This window comes from Fusarium phalaenopsidis, assembly GCF_050370095.1.
Source record: "Fusarium phalaenopsidis strain FUZ10S chromosome Unknown contig_32288, whole genome shotgun sequence".
NCBI lineage: Eukaryota > Fungi > Ascomycota > Sordariomycetes > Hypocreales > Nectriaceae > Fusarium > Fusarium phalaenopsidis.
The window spans coordinates 1,252,456-1,273,378 of NW_028145412.1; the positions used below are offsets into that span (position 1 = coordinate 1,252,456).

Genomic DNA, 20,923 nt, shown 5'->3' on the forward strand with positions numbered 1-20,923 from the left:
TGAGTTTGTTCGACTTGATCTGCATGCAATCACATTCTGGTGTCTTTGTTGCTAGTTAGCCGACAACTTTGTGACTGGTCTGAATCAACACCATCACATCAGACCATTTCTAGCTACTAGCAAAAGGGCGAGAGAGAGTTTGGCAATTTCAGCTAGAATCTTGGCACGGCATCTTTAGGGGCATCGCTCCAGTCTATGGATGAATTTGGATAGTATCTAAGCTAATCTTGACAAGATCATCGCTCCTTTGTTCACGCTAACAAAGCACAGATCTATAGATGAGCTTCAAGGTTGAGCTAGTAACGAAGACATTCTCGAAGTTATCATCCAGACAAAAGAACCAAGCGGGTTGGTTGAGGCGGGTGATTCCGGCAGTTGATCTTGAAGCTAAAGACCAACTGCCATGTGCAGCATGGATCGCTCAATCCAACGTCTTACACCTTGCACCTTGCAATTTCCAATCAAGCTATTAAGTAACATCCTTCACGTTTACTCTCAGGAGTTGCTTTGCTGTGTGGCTCCGGCTTACGCTTGCATAGCGCATAGTGCTAAGCAGCCCACAACAAGACCATCACCGAAATGAATCCTCAAATCCACCTTCTACCACATGAACAGAATATCTCTGTCAAAACTAACAAATTTCAACGCTCTTAGGAAGCATACGATAGTGGTAGGTTGATTACGACGACTGTCCTGTTTAGAAAGACCGACTCGGTAAATTCAACTCCGCCACGGGGATCGGTGATTTCGGCCGAGCAGAGGCAAGCTTACGCCGGCACGCCACCTCAGTACTCCGTCTTGATGAATCGGACGACTTGAAATATAAATATCAATTAAATTTGCTCTATGGTTATGGCTTTCGTGCTATAGTCTTTTGTATTTGCTCAGTCATTCAAGAAACCAGACTGAAAAATCTCCATACTACAACGCAACAATGGCATATGTATCATCACCTGTCCAGCCCGTAGCAAGGTCACCTTACTCGATGCCCGAGTCTCCATCCTCTATGTCAAAGACATCGACCTTGCACAATATTTCCGAGAAGGAAGAGTAGGTCACCTTTGTTCATTTAATGCGCCAATACAAGTCCTTACCACATATTTCAGACTCAAAGGCACATATCCTATGCACGGAGCCTCGCAAACACCCCATCTCGAAAAGATACTACAAGCCCGCCCAAAGGCCGAACTGCAACAGCTCACAGCTGCTCTCAATGGCTTGGCCGACGAGAACAGATGTGCCAAATGCGCCGTACAAACCATATCAAACATCGTGATGGGATATGTTCAGGATGTGGGCTGGGCCAATAAGAATGGCAAATGGTCCAAAGAGGACAAGAAGGCGCTCAAGATGGAGATTAAGGGGTTGGCCAAGGGTGTCAAGGCAGACATAAAGAGCCGTAAAGCGGAGATGAAGAGCGAGATGAAGAGCCACTGATGCACCATTGAACAGAGTTCTTTCAATGCTCGTGGCGAGCGTGTACAAGATGGAGAGATTGTTATTCCTTTTATTCACCTTTTGTCCTTTTGTTATCTTCACGTTTACGATCAGCCCTTCTTGAACACTTGTCATTTCCGGTGATGTGTGTGGTATAAATCTAACTTTGATCTGTAGAAGCGGCGGAATATGGTGACATTGAGGGGGTTTTCTGATACATAAAATTGAGAAAGATTGTTCGGGCTGAAGGAGGCGTTGATGCCAAAGGCTACATAGCTGTTACCACAAGACAATTTTCGTCTCAGTTGCGTCTTGCTTTAGGGTAAACTAGCGGACACGAGACAATTAAGCAGCAACGGCATTTTTCCGGCACTCCATTTGATCTAAATTCAATGGCGATGAAAACGTGGGCGCATAAGGAGTAGGCTATGGATTTGAGACTGAAAAATCATCCTTTATAGACTCTCATATCTCGAGGTGAGGCCTGGTCCGCCTTCACGTTGTTTTTGGAAAAGACACAAGAGAGGGGAGAGATGCGAGTCGGTCGATGGAAGACCAAAGTCGCGATTTGATTGGCCGAAAGCCTCGGAATATCTGCTCCGCCAGATCCGATTGGTTCAGAAATTGTTATGTCAGGAAAGCGAGACCAAAAAATGAACTTCCCTGAACGTGCCCTGACACCTGAAACATGTGAGAAAAGCTTAGTCATTCATTTCCGTCAATCAGTGGACGGAAGCTGAGATGCCTGCCTGTCCTCCTACGTCATGACAAGGTTTTGCAGGGATGCCTCATCTTGACTGCAGAAACCGGTTCTTTCACACCTTGCCCGCGTATGGCTGTCGGTATGACGCGCTCCTCGTCATCTCCGCAGTTGAGATCCTGTTTGTAGCATGTAGCCATAGAACAAAAGAACACTCAAGTCTCCGCAACTCCGTCCAAACTAGCCATCTCCTTTCAACATCTCCCATATCCCCACAGCCACAACCATGCCTCCAGCCCCGACACAGGTAGCTAAAGCAACTCTAATCTAGGGGACCGGCGACTGACACAAAGCAGGACGTTGAGCAGCGCGACGGTCTGTCTGATGACAGCCAGGACACCGGCGCCAACTACAACGAGGAGGAGGCGCCCGCGAAGAAGGAGAAGTCGCGTAAGAAGAGCAAGAAGAACAAGCTCGAACGACGCAAGAGGCGGTCCATGTTTACCGACGACGAAATGGACATGGGCATGACGCAGGGAAACTGGGGTATGCAGCAGCAGCAACAGCAGCCACAACAACAACAAATGCAACAACAGCAGCAGCAGCAAGGCGGTGGTGGGAAGAGCGATGCGCTCAGTCTGCATCTTGAGTTGAACTTGGAGATTGAGATCCAGCTCAAGGCGAGGATTCATGGCGATCTTACGCTCACATTGCTGTATGTTTTGGTGCAAGGACTTTCGTGAACCACAGCTGACGTTTTACCAGGAACTAGAGGGATTATGGGACGATGCATACAAAGATGGGCATCAATACGGCTGGGCATGTTTTTATATATACCTTATACGCCCAGGTCTGGTTACGGTTCACATTTACGGCAGATGGGTGGAGTCTACTCCACCAGGAATTTGCATTTGGTTTCATGACGTTGGCCTTGCAGGTTTATTAGTTTCATTTAATCTTCAATTTCACTTGTGGCACAATTAGTTTTCGGACAAATCTGAGTCTATTAATTGTCTCTATCTATCTACTATTTCGCAGCTCATGAGCTGCGGTTGATCCCTATTCTTTCCTTCAGGCTGCAACTCGTTAGCTGCAGCTGGGGCAGTTTATTAACTCCCTAAGTTTCCCCGTTGTGCTTTTTTTTTTCTGTGTTTTCTCAATTTTCCTCTCGTTTTTTTGTGTTTTTCTTGATTTTGTTGTTGCTGGACTCAGTCAGCTTCCCATTCGTCTAGGTACTCACCAGAAGTGGTCCCCCATCGTCCCCATCGGAGTAGATCCTTCATCTACTTCTTCTTGCTCTTGGTGGTGGTGTACAAGTTGTTATCGTTTGCCGCCTGCTCCTGGAAGCAGTCGTTACAGACGAAGTCCGAGTAGCTGGTCGCCGAGGTTTGACCCTGGCAGCGTCTGCCCTTGCGGACATCATCGCACTGAACTCGACCCTGCTCCTGACGGAGCTGGGTACCGTCGCAGTGGATGCAGCGGGCAGCGGTGTACGAAATGTTGCACAATTTGGCTGGTGGTGGTGGTAGAACCTGAAGAAGTTGGGTGTTCGTGGTGGGTTGAGAGCTGAGAGCTGAGAAAGCTGAGAGTGTGCGTTGGTGGTTGGTGGTGAGAGTTGTTGTCGAGAAAAAGATGAGACGAAGTTGGGGGTCTTGGGCCTTTTTATACTTGCGAGAAATAGATACGGTGAATGCATTTGCACTCATAGTATCGAGTGTACGATTGTTGTACGCGAGGCAGAGCGAGAACTGACTTTGCACATCGGCGTGTTCGAAGTTGTTCGAGAGGTGAGTAAACGGATATCACGTCTGAACAAACCAAGAACAGCTACATGATCACGCGAGGTGAATGAATAGAGTGAAGTGAAAGGAAGCGTATGTTCACCGACTTGGACTCGGCGGAGAAGACATTGTGTACGGTTTTGGTGGCACGCCTGTTGAGCTATTGGGCCAACTGAACATTGTTTTGATCATTGTTTTGAATATATTCCGAAAGCTAGGAAAGTTAGGAAAACCGAATTTGCACAGAACAATGAATTATCCATGTATGAACATATGAGAGAGTAACAGTTCGTTTAGGGACATGTGTGCCGGACAGAGACCAAAGCAAATTTCAACGTCACAGGCGTTACTTGAACTGCAGAGCAACGCAAGCCTAGCTAGGAATCTTTATTGTTATGTACTGTATTTGAGTTCCCCTGTTGAGTTCGTCTTGATCAGGTTGTGGCCAAGTAAGCCTATGTTTCAACATTCGCGTTTGCGAATTGTTTGAGTCCTGATTGGCTTTTAACAGCCCCCCTAACATCAAATAAATAAACTAATTTCATCAAGCCCTATGAAGCAACCCTACAGTCGAACATATCTGAAGCTAGAGCCCAAAGCCACGTCTATCCATGATTGTTACAGCCCATTCAAGATCCCAGCGATATGCAAATTTCCGCACCTCCCGGCATGCTTCATCGTTGCCACCCATACGGCTAGCCGAGAAAGCACGGAGGACGTTTTCAACTTCAACCTCGTCAAGCGAGAGCAACAATTTTGCCTTTTCGGCTTGGCTTTCGTTGTTCCTTGCCGCCCTCATCGCGTGATGGAGCGGCGTTTGGCGATCTTCTGTATTGTCTGCCATCCATGCCAGTGTCGAATCTGCTTCGAGTAAGTTCTCCAGTGTCCTCTCATCTATCCAGTATGTTCCGACTGCTAATGAGAAAATTGTCCGGCCTTGGTAGTTTCCGATGGATGAATCCAAGCGGCAGGCCTCAACGATAACGCTGATCGCACCACCGGTTCTGGACACACGCTCTGTCGGTCTCTTACCTCCAGGGTCTCGGTGGTTGAGGTTGTCGGTATGTAGAAAAAGAACCAGGATCACACTTCTTGGGACGAAGGTTGATGTTAGCGCTATGTGAATTGGCAGGTAGTCGTCCCTGTCTGGAGTGTTTACAGACACAGCGCCATCAATTTCAATAAGCCGTCGGGCGATGATCGCGCAATTCCTGCAATCCCTATCCCCACACCCGCTTCTCGCAAGCCTATGTATTGGCTGGTCCCCTCCGTTAGCTGTACCCTGCAAGTCGTCTTCATCCGCAAGGTCTAGTAGAAACATGGAAAGAGGATGACACTTTGATTGCAGTGCTTCGTGCAGTAGGCTACCGTATTGTTGCAAAACTTTCTTGCAAGCGCGGTATTCTGCAGAACCAGGCTTCTTGATGAGAGAGCTTGCACCAGGGGCTGAGATCTTGTCGCGATATAAATTTGGAAATGCTCGCCGAAACCACACGTGTACCAAGGAAGAATCTGCAGGTGGGTCTTTGAGCCATCGTTCGACGTCCGAGATCGACCTTAATTCGTTGGTAACTTGCTCAGCAATCGTCGCGTGGTCGAGAACGGTTCGCGACCCCAGAAGGAGTTCCAAGATCTCCAAATGGCCAGCCAGGATGGCTATGGCAATATAACGCGGAAAACGGGCGATGGTGACTTCATATTGTGAATGCAAAAAGAGCTCTACAATTGGTGCATTCGCTCTGCGGATGGCCTCGAGCATCGATGACCAGTCTCTTCCCATGTAGTGACGCTCCTTGAAAGGATCGATTCCTTGATCAATGATATACTTGCAGATATGGGCATGCCCAGCTCTTGTGGCGACAAATAGCGGCGTGACATAGCTCCCTGTCCACGTCCTGTGGAGAGGCTCTCCCGAAAGATGGAATTGTCTGACTTCCCCAAGGTTGCCTTTCCGGCAAGCTTCGGAAATGTCTCTTGATTTGGTGCTTTTGGTGGAAGGAAATGAGACCGCCAATTTGGAAGAATTCTGGTGAAAAGCCTTGCGATGTGCTTCAAGACGCTCGCGGGACTCACACCCAACGTCATGGAGAAAACAGACAGTGTGGGTGCACCTATATGGCCGTTCATGCCTGTCAAGGTGCTCATCACGAGCGTCTTGGCTTCGAAATCCGGTAAGGAACCTGGGACAGAAGACTCTGGGGCATTTGAACCTTAGGGGACCGGAGAGATCCAGGTATGCACTCTCTTTGGAAAGGTCGCGGTGTTGTGACTCTCCTGCCGCTCGAATGGCGATCACGCGAGATTGTATCCGCGCGTCGATATTCTGTGTGCGGAGCATATTTGTTACTGTTTGAGCGCAAGCCTCCATCTTGCGAATCGATTGATTTGAAGGGTTGTCGGAATAAGCTGTGAGCAAGCCCACCACAGAAGAGACAACGTCGGCTGGGGGACCAGATACATGCTTCTGTGCTTCTTCAATATGATAACAATAGTTAACGGTGGCGTAGTCGAGGAACCCGAAATAACCAGACTGGAGGGCATCTTGGGTGCTGTCCGTTTCTGGGTCCTGGAGAAAGGGCCGAGAAGAAAGGTAACGGCAACAGAAGAGAGCCAAGTCGGTATGCTCCTGGAGAAGATCAATGATGCCTCTCTGGACAAGGTATCTGCCCAAGATTATTAGTCTCTGTGGCCAGCTGAGAAAACCCTTGATTTAAACGTGAACACACCTGCCAGCTGTCTCGTGGACCATCTGTATGATCTGCTCCGATTGAAGACCCCAAACATATCGCAGATCGTGACGTCAACGAGCGAGCTGCAGATGTCCTTGCAGCCGTCAAGGCGGCGACGCTTGGGGTTGCAGGTTCCCTTTTCTGCATCGATGCAGAACCTTGACTGTATCTCGCGCCATCGAAGAGGCCTCTGGGAGCAAATGATCCAACCCAATATCTTTTTGACCGTCTTCTGTCGTGATGGCTTGGACTTTTCTAGCACTCTTTGAATGATTCGCTCGTAACTGATCTCGTCAGAAAACACTCCCATGCGTATCCCAGTGTCTTGCTCACGCTTTGTACAGGTTTTCGGGGAATCTGCCGCTTTGCATCTCATCTTCAAATTCATCGACTGAGTCCATGGATAAGAAATTGGACATGACGACCTTAGTATACAAGAACATGCCTAGGGAGTTAGAAGCGGCAAGATATGGGGCTGCATGAGATGAGTACCTTGTGATGTCTTTGCTACTTTGGTGGCAAGTTCTTCTTCTTGTTCCGGTGTCTGGGAGAACCTCGCGCATATCTCGGCGGCTCGAGATTTCGAGTACTACTCAATGTCTCTTTGGTGAGATTCAAGCGTGTCAAGCCTGATCTGGGGCTGCGCTGATAACAGTTGATCGAGTCGCCCGTCTCTCTGTCCGCAGACCAGCAACCTGAGATGACAACCCCGTGAGGCTGCGGAGGGAAGAACCTTGTCTAGAAACCAGGTAACGATTGCGTTGGGTTAGTTCTCAGCACACTCGTCAAGACCATCAAGTACCACAGATACGCTGCGTTGGCTGGTCAAGCACTCGCGGGTCAAGTCTTGAAGAGTTGCGAGACTAGAGAGCTCGAGATTGCTGCTCATGGGAGCGGACTTCTCATACAAGTATCGCATGATGGTTTCGTCTTGTTGAATCAACTGAGCCAGGATCGTTCGGAGCATCGGTTTGGCGGATTTTCGATCGTCATCATCGTGTCTGAAGAGAAAGTGGACTGTACTGCCATGGATAGGGTCCTTGCCCATGAGGTAGCGAATGACTTTCATCGCCAAAGTTGTTTTACCTTGAATATGCTATTTAGCGGGAAACATGCGACGTAAGGAGGATCGGAAGATATACCAGCGCCAGGTGAGCCGTTCAAGAATAGAATATTTCCTTGAGAGGATGTTGCCCTTTCCCACGCCTGAAAGTGAGGATGCTGAAAGATCCAATCACCGGCAGATGGAGAGCTTAGTTCCGGGGAATCCAATCGATGGCGAGACCCAAACCTCGAAATATTGAGCTTGTCCTCCAAAAACTCCTTCATATCTTGATCTTCAACTGATGTCTGGCGCTTCAGGCATTCAGAGGCCATCGCATTGCGGATCCTGTCGAGATCCGCTTCAAGCCTATCAAACCGGTCATCAGCATGCCCTCGAAAGTCCTGAACTCCTTGATGGATGGCATGCGCCTGTAGCCTCTCGTGAGATAGCTTCTCCTGTCGAAGCTTGAGCGCGCGGATGATCGGCTCGACCTGACGCCGGAAGCTTCCCCATGCCGCCTTGAAGAACGTTATCCAATCTTGAGATGGTCAGCAGTTTGTGTATTAACGGATGTGGACGAAACAAACTAGGTCGAGAAAAAACAACTAAAACGCAGCGATGGAAGCGAAGAATGCCAGAAAAGTAGTCCTCCAAGGCTCGCCTGAGGTGTTCTGCGCCGTTGCTTTTGATGAGTGTGTGGAAGAAGGCGAGGTTGCTGAGCGCCTCCCCAATCTCCTCATAAGCATCTAGGAGTTGCTTAATGGAGTCGGCCCAAACTGTGGCAGCTATGAGAGCGAGCTTAATGGGCCCCTAGATCAACCATTTTGTGAGCGAGAGCGGAAGTGGTGCACCAGCATCGCGGCCATACCCAAACGAATGCCATAACCTCATGAACGTTGAGGAAAATGGAGACGAGTTGTTCAACGTGCTTCATCGCATCGAGGAACTTTTCAATTCTTCTGAAGTTGCAGAGTCTCTTGTCGCGGCCGAGTTTGGCCTGTATCTGTTGAATCGCTGCATTTAGGTCTTGGATGTTTGCGTTGTTGAATTCCCGTTTCTGGTCCTTGGAAAGATGGCTTCGGAACTGGTCTAATGACCGTTCGAAGCTCGTACTGCTGGCAGATGACATGATGCCGTGGCGTTGATGAAACCGGCCGAATGGTTACTGGGAGTGATGGGCAGGGCGACCGAGAATTAAAAGGGGAGCCTATGCTGCAGCCTCCATGACAGTCTTGAAACTGGATGGGATGCATGGCCGCCAATTAAAGACCGTCTGCTACGGCGCCACATCTGCAGTCGAGACGACAGTCATGTTGCTCATTGGTGTTTGTGACAGCTGAGCCTCGGTGAGTCTGCCTGGGCGGTAAGAAACTGTAGCGGGTTGGTGCACATTTCGTCTCAACCATGGCGGGGCTGTGCCAACCCCTGACTGCCAAGAAGTTGTCGCCTACAGGGCATTCTCACGCTGTCAACTCATCACTTGGCTGTTTTCTCATCGCCCCAACTTCATTGCTTTCCTCACGATCCATCAATAGGCAGATCGCTAGCCTTATTACAGCAACTCATCATGTCGCGACCCGGTAAGCGGTATCGAAGTGGTGACAATAGCCTCAATAATGAGGCTCCCCCCAAAAGAATTTCACGGCTCGCCTCTGGTGTTTGCGCCACAGGCACTCATCCTGCCGGCTCGGGCATGGATTTGGATATGCCAGACGCGACACCAGAAATAATAGATTTGACGGGGCCAGCTGCGACCCGGGAAATAATAGATTTGACCAAGCGAGAAACAATTTGTTACGGAGCGGCAAGTCCTCTTCCTCTCATTGACCCGAGCTGAGTTGACTGGAAGTAGTTGTGCGAAGCTCAAGCACTGATGGCCCCCTTGACACCTAACCAGACCTCGCCTTGGACTCGATTTTGCATGTTCCCCGTCGAGGTCAACGAGGATGGGTGCTTCCTGTCAACTGACGATGGACTCGACACGGAACAGCAACACGTTCTTGACTGCCGCACCTGCTCAATACTATGTTTTGTCGCCAATAAATTCAAGCGCGTGTCGTTCGTGGCAGTGATTGCGATTGAGGCGCTTGACGCTAAACGTGGAAAGCCAAATCACAAACCTTCACCTATCGGAGTCACAGTCAACGTCTACGGCTCAAGGCGCTTGATAAACAAGGTTGGCCGGGCCATGAAGAATGTCGACGTTGTTCTTCAGCATCCAGTCTTTCTGGATTCAGAAACCCGCTATATGAACCCCCATTACTCCTATCCAGAACGCAAGAAGACTGACTTGAGACATCTGATTGGGCCGTTATACAAAGAATCCAAGTGAGCTGTATCTCAGGCCATTGGCGATGCTTTGGATTCTGCAAATGACTGGGGTGATGGGGTCAAGTCAACAGTCTGCGACAGGAACGACTTGGAAAGCGTGCTTGGCTCTCTCTTGATCGATACGCGACTTAAAGAGTACGTTGTTTTCTAGAGCTGTTGTTGGTGAAAACTTAGCATCACTTGCTGACGCAAATGTTCTATAGCCATCAGATCTCAGGCATTGAGTTCATTCTGACACGAGAGAACTCGTCCTTTGTCTCAGAGACGCACGCAAGGTTACTCTCTTCGATTCATTACAGGTAAGCCTCGCTTCCTACATATTGAACCCTTGGCCAAACTGACTGGAACGGAATAGCTTGCTGTCCCGTCGGACCGTCCCTGGGTGTGGCGGGATACTAGCAGATGTCATGGGTCTCGGGAAGACATTGACAATGCTTGGCGCGATTGTGTACTCAAGGCACCTGAACGATAGACTTAACACAAGTTCCAACTCCAAGGCAGAGTTGCAGGATAGTATACTGATTGTTCTACCATCTCGACGTAGGTTGTGGCTGACACTTGGACTGCAATTTGAACCTTGTGGTCGGCACAATGAAAAGTTGCTAACTGAGTTAAAGAGGTCCTTGACGTTTGGAATAATGAAATTGAAAGGTAGCTAGCCACCTGTTGGATTCGTATTGATTATTTTTTGCTGACAATTTATAGACGATTCCGACCACAAACTCTGAGGACAGCAATTTTCCACGGCAACAGGCGGGCCAAGGAGGGACAATTACTTCTCGAGAGTGATGTCGTGTTAACTACGTACCACACACTGGAAAATGACAGCAGCAGGGCCAAGATATTACAGTCCGTCAAGTGGACTCGCGTGGTTCTGGACGAAGGTACCTGGATCCCATAGCAATCCTTACTCAGTGAAGCTAACTACTTGATACAGCTCATCAGATACGAAATCCATCCACCAAGTTCTTCAAGGCTGCGGCAGCTCTCGAAAGCGAGGCACGGTGGTGTCTCACCGGCACACCGATCCAGAACAGCCTCGACGACCTCAGATCACTGCTCAAGTTCCTACGGTTCGAGCCTTTCTGCCAGCCTAGGGTGCTGGAAGAGCACATCGTAAGGCCAATGAGGAAAGATCCCGAAGCTGGATCAAGCACAGCACGGAACCTGCGGATTCTTCTCAAGGCTTGTTGTCTTCGAAGAACCCAAGCCCTGCTTGACCTTCCGAGTGTGACGGCAAGAGAAGTCTTGGTGAAACCTACGGTGGCAGAGAAGGCCCGCTTCGCGCAGATCTTGGAGCAGTGCCGTGCAGAGTTCGACTTGATGGCCAGCCAAGACACCTGCCGGAAGACGCCCAATGTACTGTTTTCAGCAGTCGTCAAGCTTCGGCAGGTTTGTAATCACGGCATCACTCAAATCAACGGGACCAGCACCAGGGATACGGATCGGCTCACTGTGCCAAGGATGCTTAAACAAAACTCCCGGTCCCCGAGTGCAGACCCAATTTGCGATTTCTGCTGCGCCCAGGATGAGGAAGACGACATTTTATTGGGTTCTCTTGATTGTTGTCCGTTATGTGGTCGGGTTCAACTTGAGAGGAACGATACAAACTCACCTTCTACACCATCTCTCCGCCCGTCCTCGCCGTTTGCTTCTGGGAAAGTGTCCCCTAACCACATGAATTCAGCAAGCTTTGCCTCAGAAATACCGAGCCATCTACCGCTGGATAGTGAGTTAGCAGGCCAGTCCTCTAAACTTGCAGCAGTGGTCGATAACATCAAGTCATCCAGCTTAGAAGCGGATTCAAAGAGGTAACATCTACCTTTATAGAATTCAAGACACAAGCCCTTGAGCTAACCAATGAACAGCATCGTTTTCACTAGCTGGAGGACGACACTTGATATGCTCGCCAGCATACTTTCCAGAAACGGGATTGGCTTTGTCCAAGTCGGTGGACGAAACCCGGTCATGGACCGGACTGCCTTGCTTTCACGGTTTTGTGAGGGTCCAGATATCCGAGTGCTCTTGATATCCATCAACACTGGCGCGGTTGGGTACGTTGTACACAAACGACGAGGAGGAAGATCTTCCTGACATGACGCAGGCTCACCTTGACGAGGGCAAATATGGTGCATATCGTTGAGCCACAGTGGAACCCAGCGATAGAGGAGCAGGCTATCACAAGGGTGGTCAGAATGGGACAGACCCGACCAGTGACCGTTTTCAAGTACATCATGGCCGAGTCTGTGGAGCAGGTAACATCATCTTCAGCTACTCGAGCCTGACAATAGCTGACCTCTTGCTGTAGGGCGTTGTGAAGCTGCAGCAGAGAAAGACTCGTATCATCAAGTTGTCGATGCAAGACAGGGATGAGTCCGATACTGATTTCACTCTGGATGTAAGTGGTTAAAACTTGATGAACGCGAGCCTTTGCCGCTGACCTCAAAATAGACTTTCAAGTTTGCACTGGATCCTAACGAATGGAACTGAGGGGGAAGCTGCGTTACGCAATAGAAAAACTTCACACGTGTCAGGTATGATAGCTAGGCTTTGAGACTGGTATCGGAGAGAGGTTATAGATATCAAGTATGAAATAACCCGCTAGTATCACATGTATCAAGCCAAAAGTCCCCTCCTATCTTTCGGATCTGCCAATGTGTATCTTTAGGGCCTTCGCTATAATCTCGTGCGCCTCCCCTGTGAGCGGCTAGACTCGGGAAAAGGATCCGATATGCTGATCATCCAACAAATACCGTCATGGAGATTGTCATCCCAAGCGTCGTTGGCTGGAGAATTGGGGAATCTGCGGAAGTAATGGGCATAGCCTGGATAAACATTGAGCCTTACTGAGACACTGCAGGAAAGTGAAAGTCAGCTGGGACTCTATTATTTCGGGAGCTGGGGCATCTTATTACCCCAAATGTTGCAACTTCTCCTTGAACAGCATGCCATGGTCACGCAGCGGGTCATGGCCGCAGACCATAATATACGTGGGTGGTAGTGTGTCAATAACCTTCTCGTCAAAGAGAAGTGGGTTGATGATTGGACTGTCACGACATGACTCCGGGGGATCCATCATGCGCGCATATTGCACAACCCAGGAATAAGAGAGGAGGGCTGCGTTTTGACACTGCATTGGAGAAGCCTTGCCGTCTTGGACCTGTTCGTAGGGGAACTTGTCAGGGAGCGGCCAAGCATTGGCCCTTGACGACGGACTCGCCCAACTGGATTGAAAAGGTCAGGGTTAGCTGACAGATGCCGCAATGAAGTAACCGTACACGTCGTACTCACCATCCTCTCCCGAATTACGATGCTTGCGGCTAGACAAGCACTAGCGCCAATCCCTATGACATAAAGACTAAATTTCCGTGGCATTCCAATGCCGGATGCGTTCTGTATTACCCAGCAGTGGGCATCCCATGCATCTTGGAAAGGCGCTGGAGTTGTCCACTCCGGAGCCAACCGATAACCCACACTGACAACAGTGACGCCGCAATTTAGGGCTAAGCTGGTGCAAGTTGAATCCTCGGTGGACAAAGAGCCGGAGAAGAATCCACCCCCGTGAAAGTATAGGAGGACCGAGGCACCATGGTTGCCAGGAACATAGAGTCGTATGGGTATTTCAACACAGTCCTCGCCAACAATCATCGAGGTTTTGGTCTTGACGCCGTGGCCACCCATCGCCTTTAACTCGTCGCTACTAACAGTGAAACGCTGTGAGTTGATTCGACGACGAATGGCTTTTATATCCGGGTTGCTTGTTAGGTTAGGAGTCGGAGGTAGCGATTGTTGTTGGAGGAAAGAAGTCCATTCTGCAGAAGGGCGGGCAAGGTAACTGAAATCTGCCATCGCGAAGTGTTTTTCGTATGAAACCTGTTTGATAGGAAAATGAGAATCTGATGCCACATATTTCTACGCTTCTTCGTGGATATTTATACTTCAGTGATCACCCCGATCCCCGATGAGCTGCAATGATGTCGGTGTTCTCAAGGCCCGCGATCTTCGGTGCTATTCATGCCCTGTGACCAAGTCCATCGATCCGTTGCTGATCACCAGCTTGAAACCTGCAGAAGATTCTGTGAGTGGAGATTCGGCTTTGTAGGATGATCGTCGCCTTGCTTGGAAAACATGGTAAGCAGCGGCAAACGAAACTGGCGTAGACCGATACTGCTGTGACTCCGGTTCACTAACATCGGAAGATCTGGCAAGGGAAATTTTGTAGCGGGTTGCAATAGGCCCCGAGTTTTCAAGACTGAGGCTATCTGCGGTAACTCCGGCTCGTGCCAACTTATGTGTGGCCGATATGTACCCAGCTGATGATCACAGCCGACACGTCAGAGTCAAGGGAAGGTCAAGTTGTAACATGAACTGGATCTCGGCACGATTGAGACTATATCCGTTGCTGATGTGCGCGGGGCGGAAGATAAATAACCTCCGCGGGATGTCCGCTCCGACTTCACCGTCTTCGGCGAGAATTTGGCTCACGGAATGAATATGACAGTATCAAAGTTGAACGAATGATACTAATCGGTAGCCTAAGAGTGACTTTAAGGGTTGCAAAGAGGTGCTCAGGATTGAGTACCAGTATAGCGTATGGATTAAGGGACAACTTTTTGAGGTTTAGTAATGATGAGCCTCAATCTGAGGTTGACCAAGGGATCCCACGACCCGAGCGTTATTTCCACAAGAGCTTTCTGATTGGGGCCCCTGGGTTGGTCTGTAACTATAGGAATATTAGTCGGTGTTTTTACAAGCACCCAGACAGCTAGAGTGATAGAAATTTTAAGCGGTGGGACGTTGACTTCCTCGTTTGCTGCGCATCTCGATGGAGCATGTCCGTACCAAGAGTAGAGTAGGGACTAGCAAAGATATAGAAGATCGACTGAGTAAAAGTACTAACCAAAATAACCACGCGTTACCTAACATCTTGAGTAAAGGGACACAGACTCGGGTCTTTAGCGAGCTGAGAGGCGAGATGACATCTCCGCCTGTCTCGGTACCATGGCTTGATCCCATAGACCAATGAAACCCCTGCAAAGGCCACTCCATCACGCTCGCCTAATTATTACCGGTACCAGCAGTTCGCCGAGCATTATTCTCATTGCTTATCTTCTTTGGTGGCTGTAATTCATGCCAAGAACGGGCAAGATGCTAACTCCGATCCGCCAGCCAATAGCAACACCAAGAATCCGAGGTCTGCAGGAGATCCTGGACAAAACGCCTGGACTTCAATGCCATCATCAAGAAGGATTCAGATTTTCTCAGATCAGCCGGGTTATCGGTAGTTAGGAGGAACCCGAGAATGAATCCAGTGTGATGGGGTGGAAGGGTATTTAAACGCAGTGTCGCTCGGCTGTTCGTTCTTGCCTGATTCCGACATCATTATTCTGACCGTGGTTTAATCTGCATTACATCTTGCAAACATGGGCGGATCTTTTTCGAGCACTTGGACGCAATCGTTCCCCCCTAAGCCTACCTTTACTGAAAAAGATGTTCCCGACCTCAAAGAAAAGGTGAGTGATACCACCTCCCCGTGGCGTTTCGAAGTATTCACACTGCAGGTCTACATCGTCACTGGCTCCAACACTGGCGTCGGTAAAGAGCTAGCTCGGATGCTCTATTCCAAAAACGCCAAAGTCTACATCGCTGCCAGATCCGAAGACAAGGCCAAGACTGCCATGGCCGACATTAAGAAGGCTTTACCAGAGTCTTCAGGTTCAATGGACTTTCTTCGCCTAGACTTGGCGGATCTTACTACTATCAAAGCATCTGCAGATGCCTTCCTATCCAAGGAAAAGAAGCTTCACGTGCTCTTCAACAATGCGGGTATTCAGAGCCCAGACCCTGGGGTGACTGCCCAGGGCTACGAGGCCCATCTTGGCGTCAACTCACTCGGGACTTTCATGTTCACAAAGCTTCTGACACCAAAGCTCGTCGAGACGGCCAAGAGCGAGCCGGCTGGCACGGTACGAATCATCTGGGTGTCGTCTTCAGGGGCCGAGATCTTGGGGGAAAAGTCTGTTGGCATTCACCTAGATAATCTTGACTATCACATCGAAAAGTCTGAGATGTACAAGTATGCCATCAGCAAAGTTGGAAACTACTTGCATGGTGTCGAGTATGCAAAGAGACACCGATCCGATGGTGTCGTCAGCATTCCTCTCAACCCAGGAAACCTCCAATCAGATCTGTACAGGGACCGGACTTCTCTCCTGTTTAAGTTCATGGTCAAGTATCTGATGTATCCTCCGGTACTGGGAGCTTACACTGAGCTCTACGCCGGATTGTCCCCCGACATCACTATAGATAAAACCGGTAGTTGGGGTAAGTTTGCGATGTTCAGAATATACAACAGGTCTAACATGACGGATAGTAATTCCGTTTGGCCGTATTCACCCGATCAGAAAGGATCTCGCCGAGGCTACGAGAACGGAGAGCGAGGGAGGAAACGGAACAGGCCTCAAATTTTGGCAGTGGAGTGAGACGGAAGTGAACAGGTACCTCTAGGCATGGAGTGTAGTGTTCAATAAGAGCTTTGGTTGGCAAGACAGATTTAATTTAGACGGACCATGGTCGCTGCATCGAGATTGTCGATTCGTGGATGGTACTCATTAAGTTTTATAATACAGTCATTGGTACGTAGAATAATATGCAAAGGCAAGGTATCCATGATTATAAGAAGGTTTTAGGCATTTAAATTAAGAGTGTGATATACACTATCAAGAAGTACAAAGCCAATCCTCCTCATCAGCCATTACCATATCCATCATGCCCCCTCCCACAGGAGTCTCATACTAGTACATCGTACGTACCACCGGTTGCTTAGTAAAGACCAAGCATGGCCAGGGCGGCAACGGTAACGGCGGTAGCGAGACCGAAGTGCTTGGCACCGGCGTTAACAATGACCGTGGTGGGTGCGGGGGTGGCCTAAGAAAAGAGACATACGTTAACTACTGGAGGAGCAGGAGGAACCATGCGAGACATACAGTGACACCGATGGTGCCGATCTCGTCGACCGAGGTCTTGGTGCCAGCGGAGCCGGCGTCGGTGGACTCGGCAGCAGGGGTGGCGGCAGTGGTCAGGGTAGTAGCGGCAGAGGGCTGGGAAGCACCGGAGGTCTCCTCAGAGGCAGCCTCAGTCTCGGAAGCCTTGGTGGTCTCGGAAGAGTCATCAGTATCCTCGGGGGCAGCACCAGTGGTGGTCGCCTCGGGGGTAGAGTCGTCAGTCTCCTCAGCAGCAGCAGTGGTAGAAGGCTGGCCAGCCTCAGTGGTCTGCTCCTCCTCCTCATCGGCCTCGGTGGTCACGGGGTCCTGGGCCTGGGTGGTGGAGGGCTGAGCCGCAGCAGTGGAAGAGGGCTGCTCCTCCTCGGCAGTGGAGGCGGGACCCTCAGAGCCGGAGGGGCTGGGAGTAGGCGAGAGACCGCACTCCTCAGCGGCGCTGGTGACACCGTTGCGGTAGTACTGCCAGATGTTGTAGGTGTTGGCGCAGATCATGCAACGTCCGTAGCGCTCGTTCCACTCGTCGTTGTCACAGTAGCCCTCGGTGCGTCCAAGAGTGATCAAGAGACCTGGGGGAGGTTAGATACAATCACATGCAAGCACGTGTGTCATTGCAACATACCGCAGTCCTCGTGGCAGGCATACTGAGGAGTGCCAGGGGCCTGACGCTTGAGAAGGGCAGGAACAGTGTCGGGGAACTCGAATCGGGGGTCGATGGCAGCCACCAGAGAGGCCGAAGCCAAAAGAGTGTAGGTAACGAACGAATGCATCTTGAAGGTGAGAGATGAGATAGTCTGACCGCCAAATTGCTGGATGACTGGATTGTTTGTCTTGATCGAGTGCTGAGGATGAAAGAAAAGACTCCAATCGAGAGCTTGCGAAGCTCTCTTATATATCCGGAATGACTCGTCTCTGGAGTTAATGTCCAAACCCCTTGATCGAGAAGGGAAAGGCTCCAGGTCCAGGGCGGTTCCTGCAGGGCCCATCATGGCCTGCAGAGCTAATTGCAACGGTATCCAGCTCTCGCCCCTCCGGTAAAGCCGAGAGTGTGGCCGGAGCTCTTACTCCCCGCGGATGCAACTCGTGGCCTGATGCCAAGTCTAATCACGCGCTGATGGAGTAGCACCGGCATCCCAAACAAGAATCTTGATCCGAAAAGAGGTGCCGATATCGTTCTTGGGAAGGATTTCCCTCAAAAGAACCCCCCCGAGGAGCAGGGGTCTTTGACAGGCGCCCAGACCTCGCCAAGTCTTGGAAAATTGTGGGCGAAAAGACCAAAACCGGTGTAGCGATGCATCCAAAATCTTATCTGATCATCTGATAAGCAAGGGTCCAGCTCAGGTCAGACCAAGTGACCGGCAAATAACTCGGTCTAAAAGAAGCCGTTCACGAGTACGTATTGAACTTGTGTTTCTTGGCTAAATGCTGGACCCCCACCACATGTAAGTAGTAGTTTCTCGGCGACCGACATGTCCGTGGGAGGTTGGTCTTTCTATTGGAACAAGTAGTAGTATATCAGGAGGATGAATGCCCCTTGTTTACCGCCAGTTCCTCAACCCTCATTTCCCGTGCATGTTCCGCCGCGTCATCTTATCGCCCACAATGCTCAAGAACCTTCTCCTTCTTGGTCTGGCGACCTTTGTCGTTGGTCAGTCTGATGACGATGACATCCCTACCGGTGCCAGCGTCACCGACGATGAGATGGGCCCGGCGGCCTTCATGTGGCCGGCTGACAGAGTCTGGGCTGGCGATGTGGACAATAGGGCTCCTTGTGGTTCCCGTGCTTCGGCTGGAAACAGAACCGAGTTTCCTCTGAGTTTGTTTCACCTTTGAGTCAACTAGCTGTGCCAGTTACTAACACGAGTGTAGAGGGCGGTGCTATTGCACTTGTTGCTCAGGACGACTACTACGATGCGAAGATTAGCATCTCTTACTCGGACGGTTTGTACCAATCTCCCTTCCGTTCATCTCGATAGCATTCCTGACAGTAACAGACCCCTCCTCCAACGATGACTTTGAGACATTGGTTCAGGAAAAGTCCATTGCCGATCTGAACCCAGGCCATACCTGCGTCCAGCTGCCCGACGCGCCATCCAGGGTCTCAGCCGGCGACAACGCTACGCTGCAAATCATCTACCGCGCCGACTGGGATGCTCCTCACAACCAGACCTTCTACGCCTGCGCGGATATCACCTATGTCTCGGAGGCCGACTTCAACTTTGAGATCCCCTGCTTCAACGCCACCGAGCCCGGTGACGATGATAAAGAGGCTGGCGCTACTGCTTCTGGCAGCCCGACTGCCACTCACCTGTCAACCAAGGAGACTTCTGAGGCCTCTGAAGATGACAAGGACGAGAAGTCGTCCGGTGGTTCCAAGGGACTCAGCGGCGGTGCCATCGCTGGTATTGTCGTCGGTTCAGTTGTTGGTGCCCTGGCCATTCTGGGCGCGGGTCTGTTCCTCTGGCGCCGAAAGCAGCAGCAGGAGAGAAACGAGCGCATTGCTCGCATGGAGGATAACGCTCGTAAGCACCAGTTGGCGACGGACAGCATCCGCTCTTCTCAGGCTTAATTGTGCTACGAAAAGCGCATCGATGATTATTCTACGATGATGGCCCTATGATATCTGTATGAAGGAATGTGATACCTGGTAGTGATGGAAACGTGTAGATAGTTCATGTCTAATGGAACGATATTTGGTCTTAACAACTGCGCATCTCAATTCGATGCTGTGTTCTCCTGATCTTCGGTGCATATTGCGATCGAATAGCCTTCAGCATCTATCACATCTCCGTTCATGCGCAAACACTGCCGTCAGAGCTGAACTGCAGCCATCGCTTATCCGGCATTCTCCGGACGATCTCATTTCCACTGCCTGCGCTACCGACGCACACCCTTAGGCTACGCCGTGATCTTTCAGCTCGATCAAACAGATTCCCGGATTTTGAGATTCCTCTGGGCGAGACAGGGCCAGGGAGCCTCCCAGTACCTGTAAGTCTCCCCCGCGGCTGCGCCCTACTCACGTTTCCCGATATCGGCCTTCGGTGATGCCATCTCCAACACCCCTTGACGACCCCTCGTGGTTTTATTCCTTCCACCGTTTCCCAGTCACCCCAGAATCAAAATCACACCGACGGTCGATAAAGACTTGATTTACGTACGCTAGACTAGTTCCCACGTGGTGATTGGCGCCCCATTTGAAGAATCACGCAATAGAAGTTGGCCCGTTGGAGCGCTTGGGTACCATTGCTGTGGAGCCGACGAGGATCGATAGTTGCATCCAACACGATGGGATGGGCCATGAGCAAATTGGGAAATATGGAACGAAGCAAGGCGAAGGATCTAAAGGATAAAAGCCGGATCTGCTAACAGACCGAATAAGAATAAGCCGCGTGAACCTTGTTGTTGATGGATCGAAAAAAGCGATGATGGTGGCAACGGAGGACAGGGGGAGCACGGAGCAGAGACCTCACAATGCTTAGCGTGGGAGGAGTCCGGGACTTCACCTGAAATCTGTGGAGACGAGGGTGACATCTGCAGGGATAGCATTGGACACCATCTAATCAATCTTATCAATCAATGGCTCATCATCGGATATGTCGATGGAACCCATGGTTGGCACTATCGGACTTGGCACAGCTGGCGTGCCACCCTCGGTTGGTTTAGAGAGTGGGCGTCTGTAACCCAAGACGGTCTTGGGGCATTCCACCAGTCCCTTTTCTTCCTCCGTATTCATCGTTAGTGGCCGGCATGAGTGGGATAGACCCAGGCTATCGGTAGTTCAATCTTGGAGTGGGAGTGCTTGGTCAGGCGTGACCAAGCACCGGATGAGGAAGGTAAGATAACATTTCACTTTAACTTGGAGCTGGGAAAGATGTGCTGCAGATGCATGCGATGCATAACGT

At 50.3% G+C, this 20,923-nt stretch overlaps 7 protein-coding genes across 7 annotated transcripts; 5 read left to right on the forward strand and 2 right to left on the reverse strand.

The window, feature by feature from the left end:
• Nucleotides 1-934: 934 nt before the first annotated feature.
• On the forward strand, nt 935-1,437 carry LRP88_03989 (uncharacterized protein; the record flags this gene model as incomplete). Its single annotated transcript, XM_083240578.1, has 2 exons — nt 935-1,050; nt 1,107-1,437. The coding sequence occupies 2 exons, from the start codon at nt 935-937 to the stop codon at nt 1,435-1,437; spliced, it is 447 nt and encodes a 148-aa protein (XP_083103868.1).
• Nucleotides 1,438-2,423: 986 nt separating this feature from the next.
• On the forward strand, nt 2,424-2,909 carry LRP88_03990 (uncharacterized protein; the record flags this gene model as incomplete). Its single annotated transcript, XM_083240579.1, has 3 exons — nt 2,424-2,444; nt 2,494-2,852; nt 2,903-2,909. 3 exons carry the CDS (start codon nt 2,424-2,426, stop codon nt 2,907-2,909), a joined length of 387 nt encoding a protein of 128 aa, XP_083103869.1.
• A 511-nt stretch (nt 2,910-3,420) lies between these two features.
• Nucleotides 3,421-3,843, reverse strand: LRP88_03991 (uncharacterized protein; the record flags this gene model as incomplete). Its single annotated transcript, XM_083240580.1, has 1 exon — nt 3,421-3,843. One exon carries the CDS (start codon nt 3,841-3,843, stop codon nt 3,421-3,423), a length of 423 nt encoding a protein of 140 aa, XP_083103870.1.
• A 6,372-nt stretch (nt 3,844-10,215) lies between these two features.
• LRP88_03992 (DEAD/DEAH box helicase) lies at nt 10,216-12,513 on the forward strand (the record flags this gene model as incomplete). Its single annotated transcript, XM_083240581.1, has 9 exons — nt 10,216-10,322; nt 10,729-10,907; nt 10,961-11,415; nt 11,711-11,752; nt 11,806-11,834; nt 11,892-12,077; nt 12,128-12,278; nt 12,332-12,421; nt 12,475-12,513. The coding sequence occupies 9 exons, from the start codon at nt 10,216-10,218 to the stop codon at nt 12,511-12,513; spliced, it is 1,278 nt and encodes a 425-aa protein (XP_083103871.1).
• Nucleotides 12,514-15,446: 2,933 nt separating this feature from the next.
• On the forward strand, nt 15,447-16,530 carry LRP88_03993 (uncharacterized protein; the record flags this gene model as incomplete). The annotated part of the gene is made up of 3 exons (XM_083240582.1): nt 15,447-15,536; nt 15,585-16,347; nt 16,397-16,530. The coding sequence occupies 3 exons, from the start codon at nt 15,447-15,449 to the stop codon at nt 16,528-16,530; spliced, it is 987 nt and encodes a 328-aa protein (XP_083103872.1).
• Nucleotides 16,531-16,845: 315 nt separating this feature from the next.
• Nucleotides 16,846-17,791, reverse strand: LRP88_03994 (uncharacterized protein; the record flags this gene model as incomplete). Its single annotated transcript, XM_083240583.1, has 3 exons — nt 16,846-16,950; nt 17,010-17,590; nt 17,644-17,791. The coding sequence occupies 3 exons, from the start codon at nt 17,789-17,791 to the stop codon at nt 16,846-16,848; spliced, it is 834 nt and encodes a 277-aa protein (XP_083103873.1).
• An 832-nt stretch (nt 17,792-18,623) lies between these two features.
• On the forward strand, nt 18,624-19,590 carry LRP88_03995 (uncharacterized protein; the record flags this gene model as incomplete). The annotated part of the gene is made up of 3 exons (XM_083240584.1): nt 18,624-18,837; nt 18,891-18,962; nt 19,016-19,590. The coding sequence occupies 3 exons, from the start codon at nt 18,624-18,626 to the stop codon at nt 19,588-19,590; spliced, it is 861 nt and encodes a 286-aa protein (XP_083103874.1).
• Nucleotides 19,591-20,923: the final 1,333 nt, after the last annotated feature.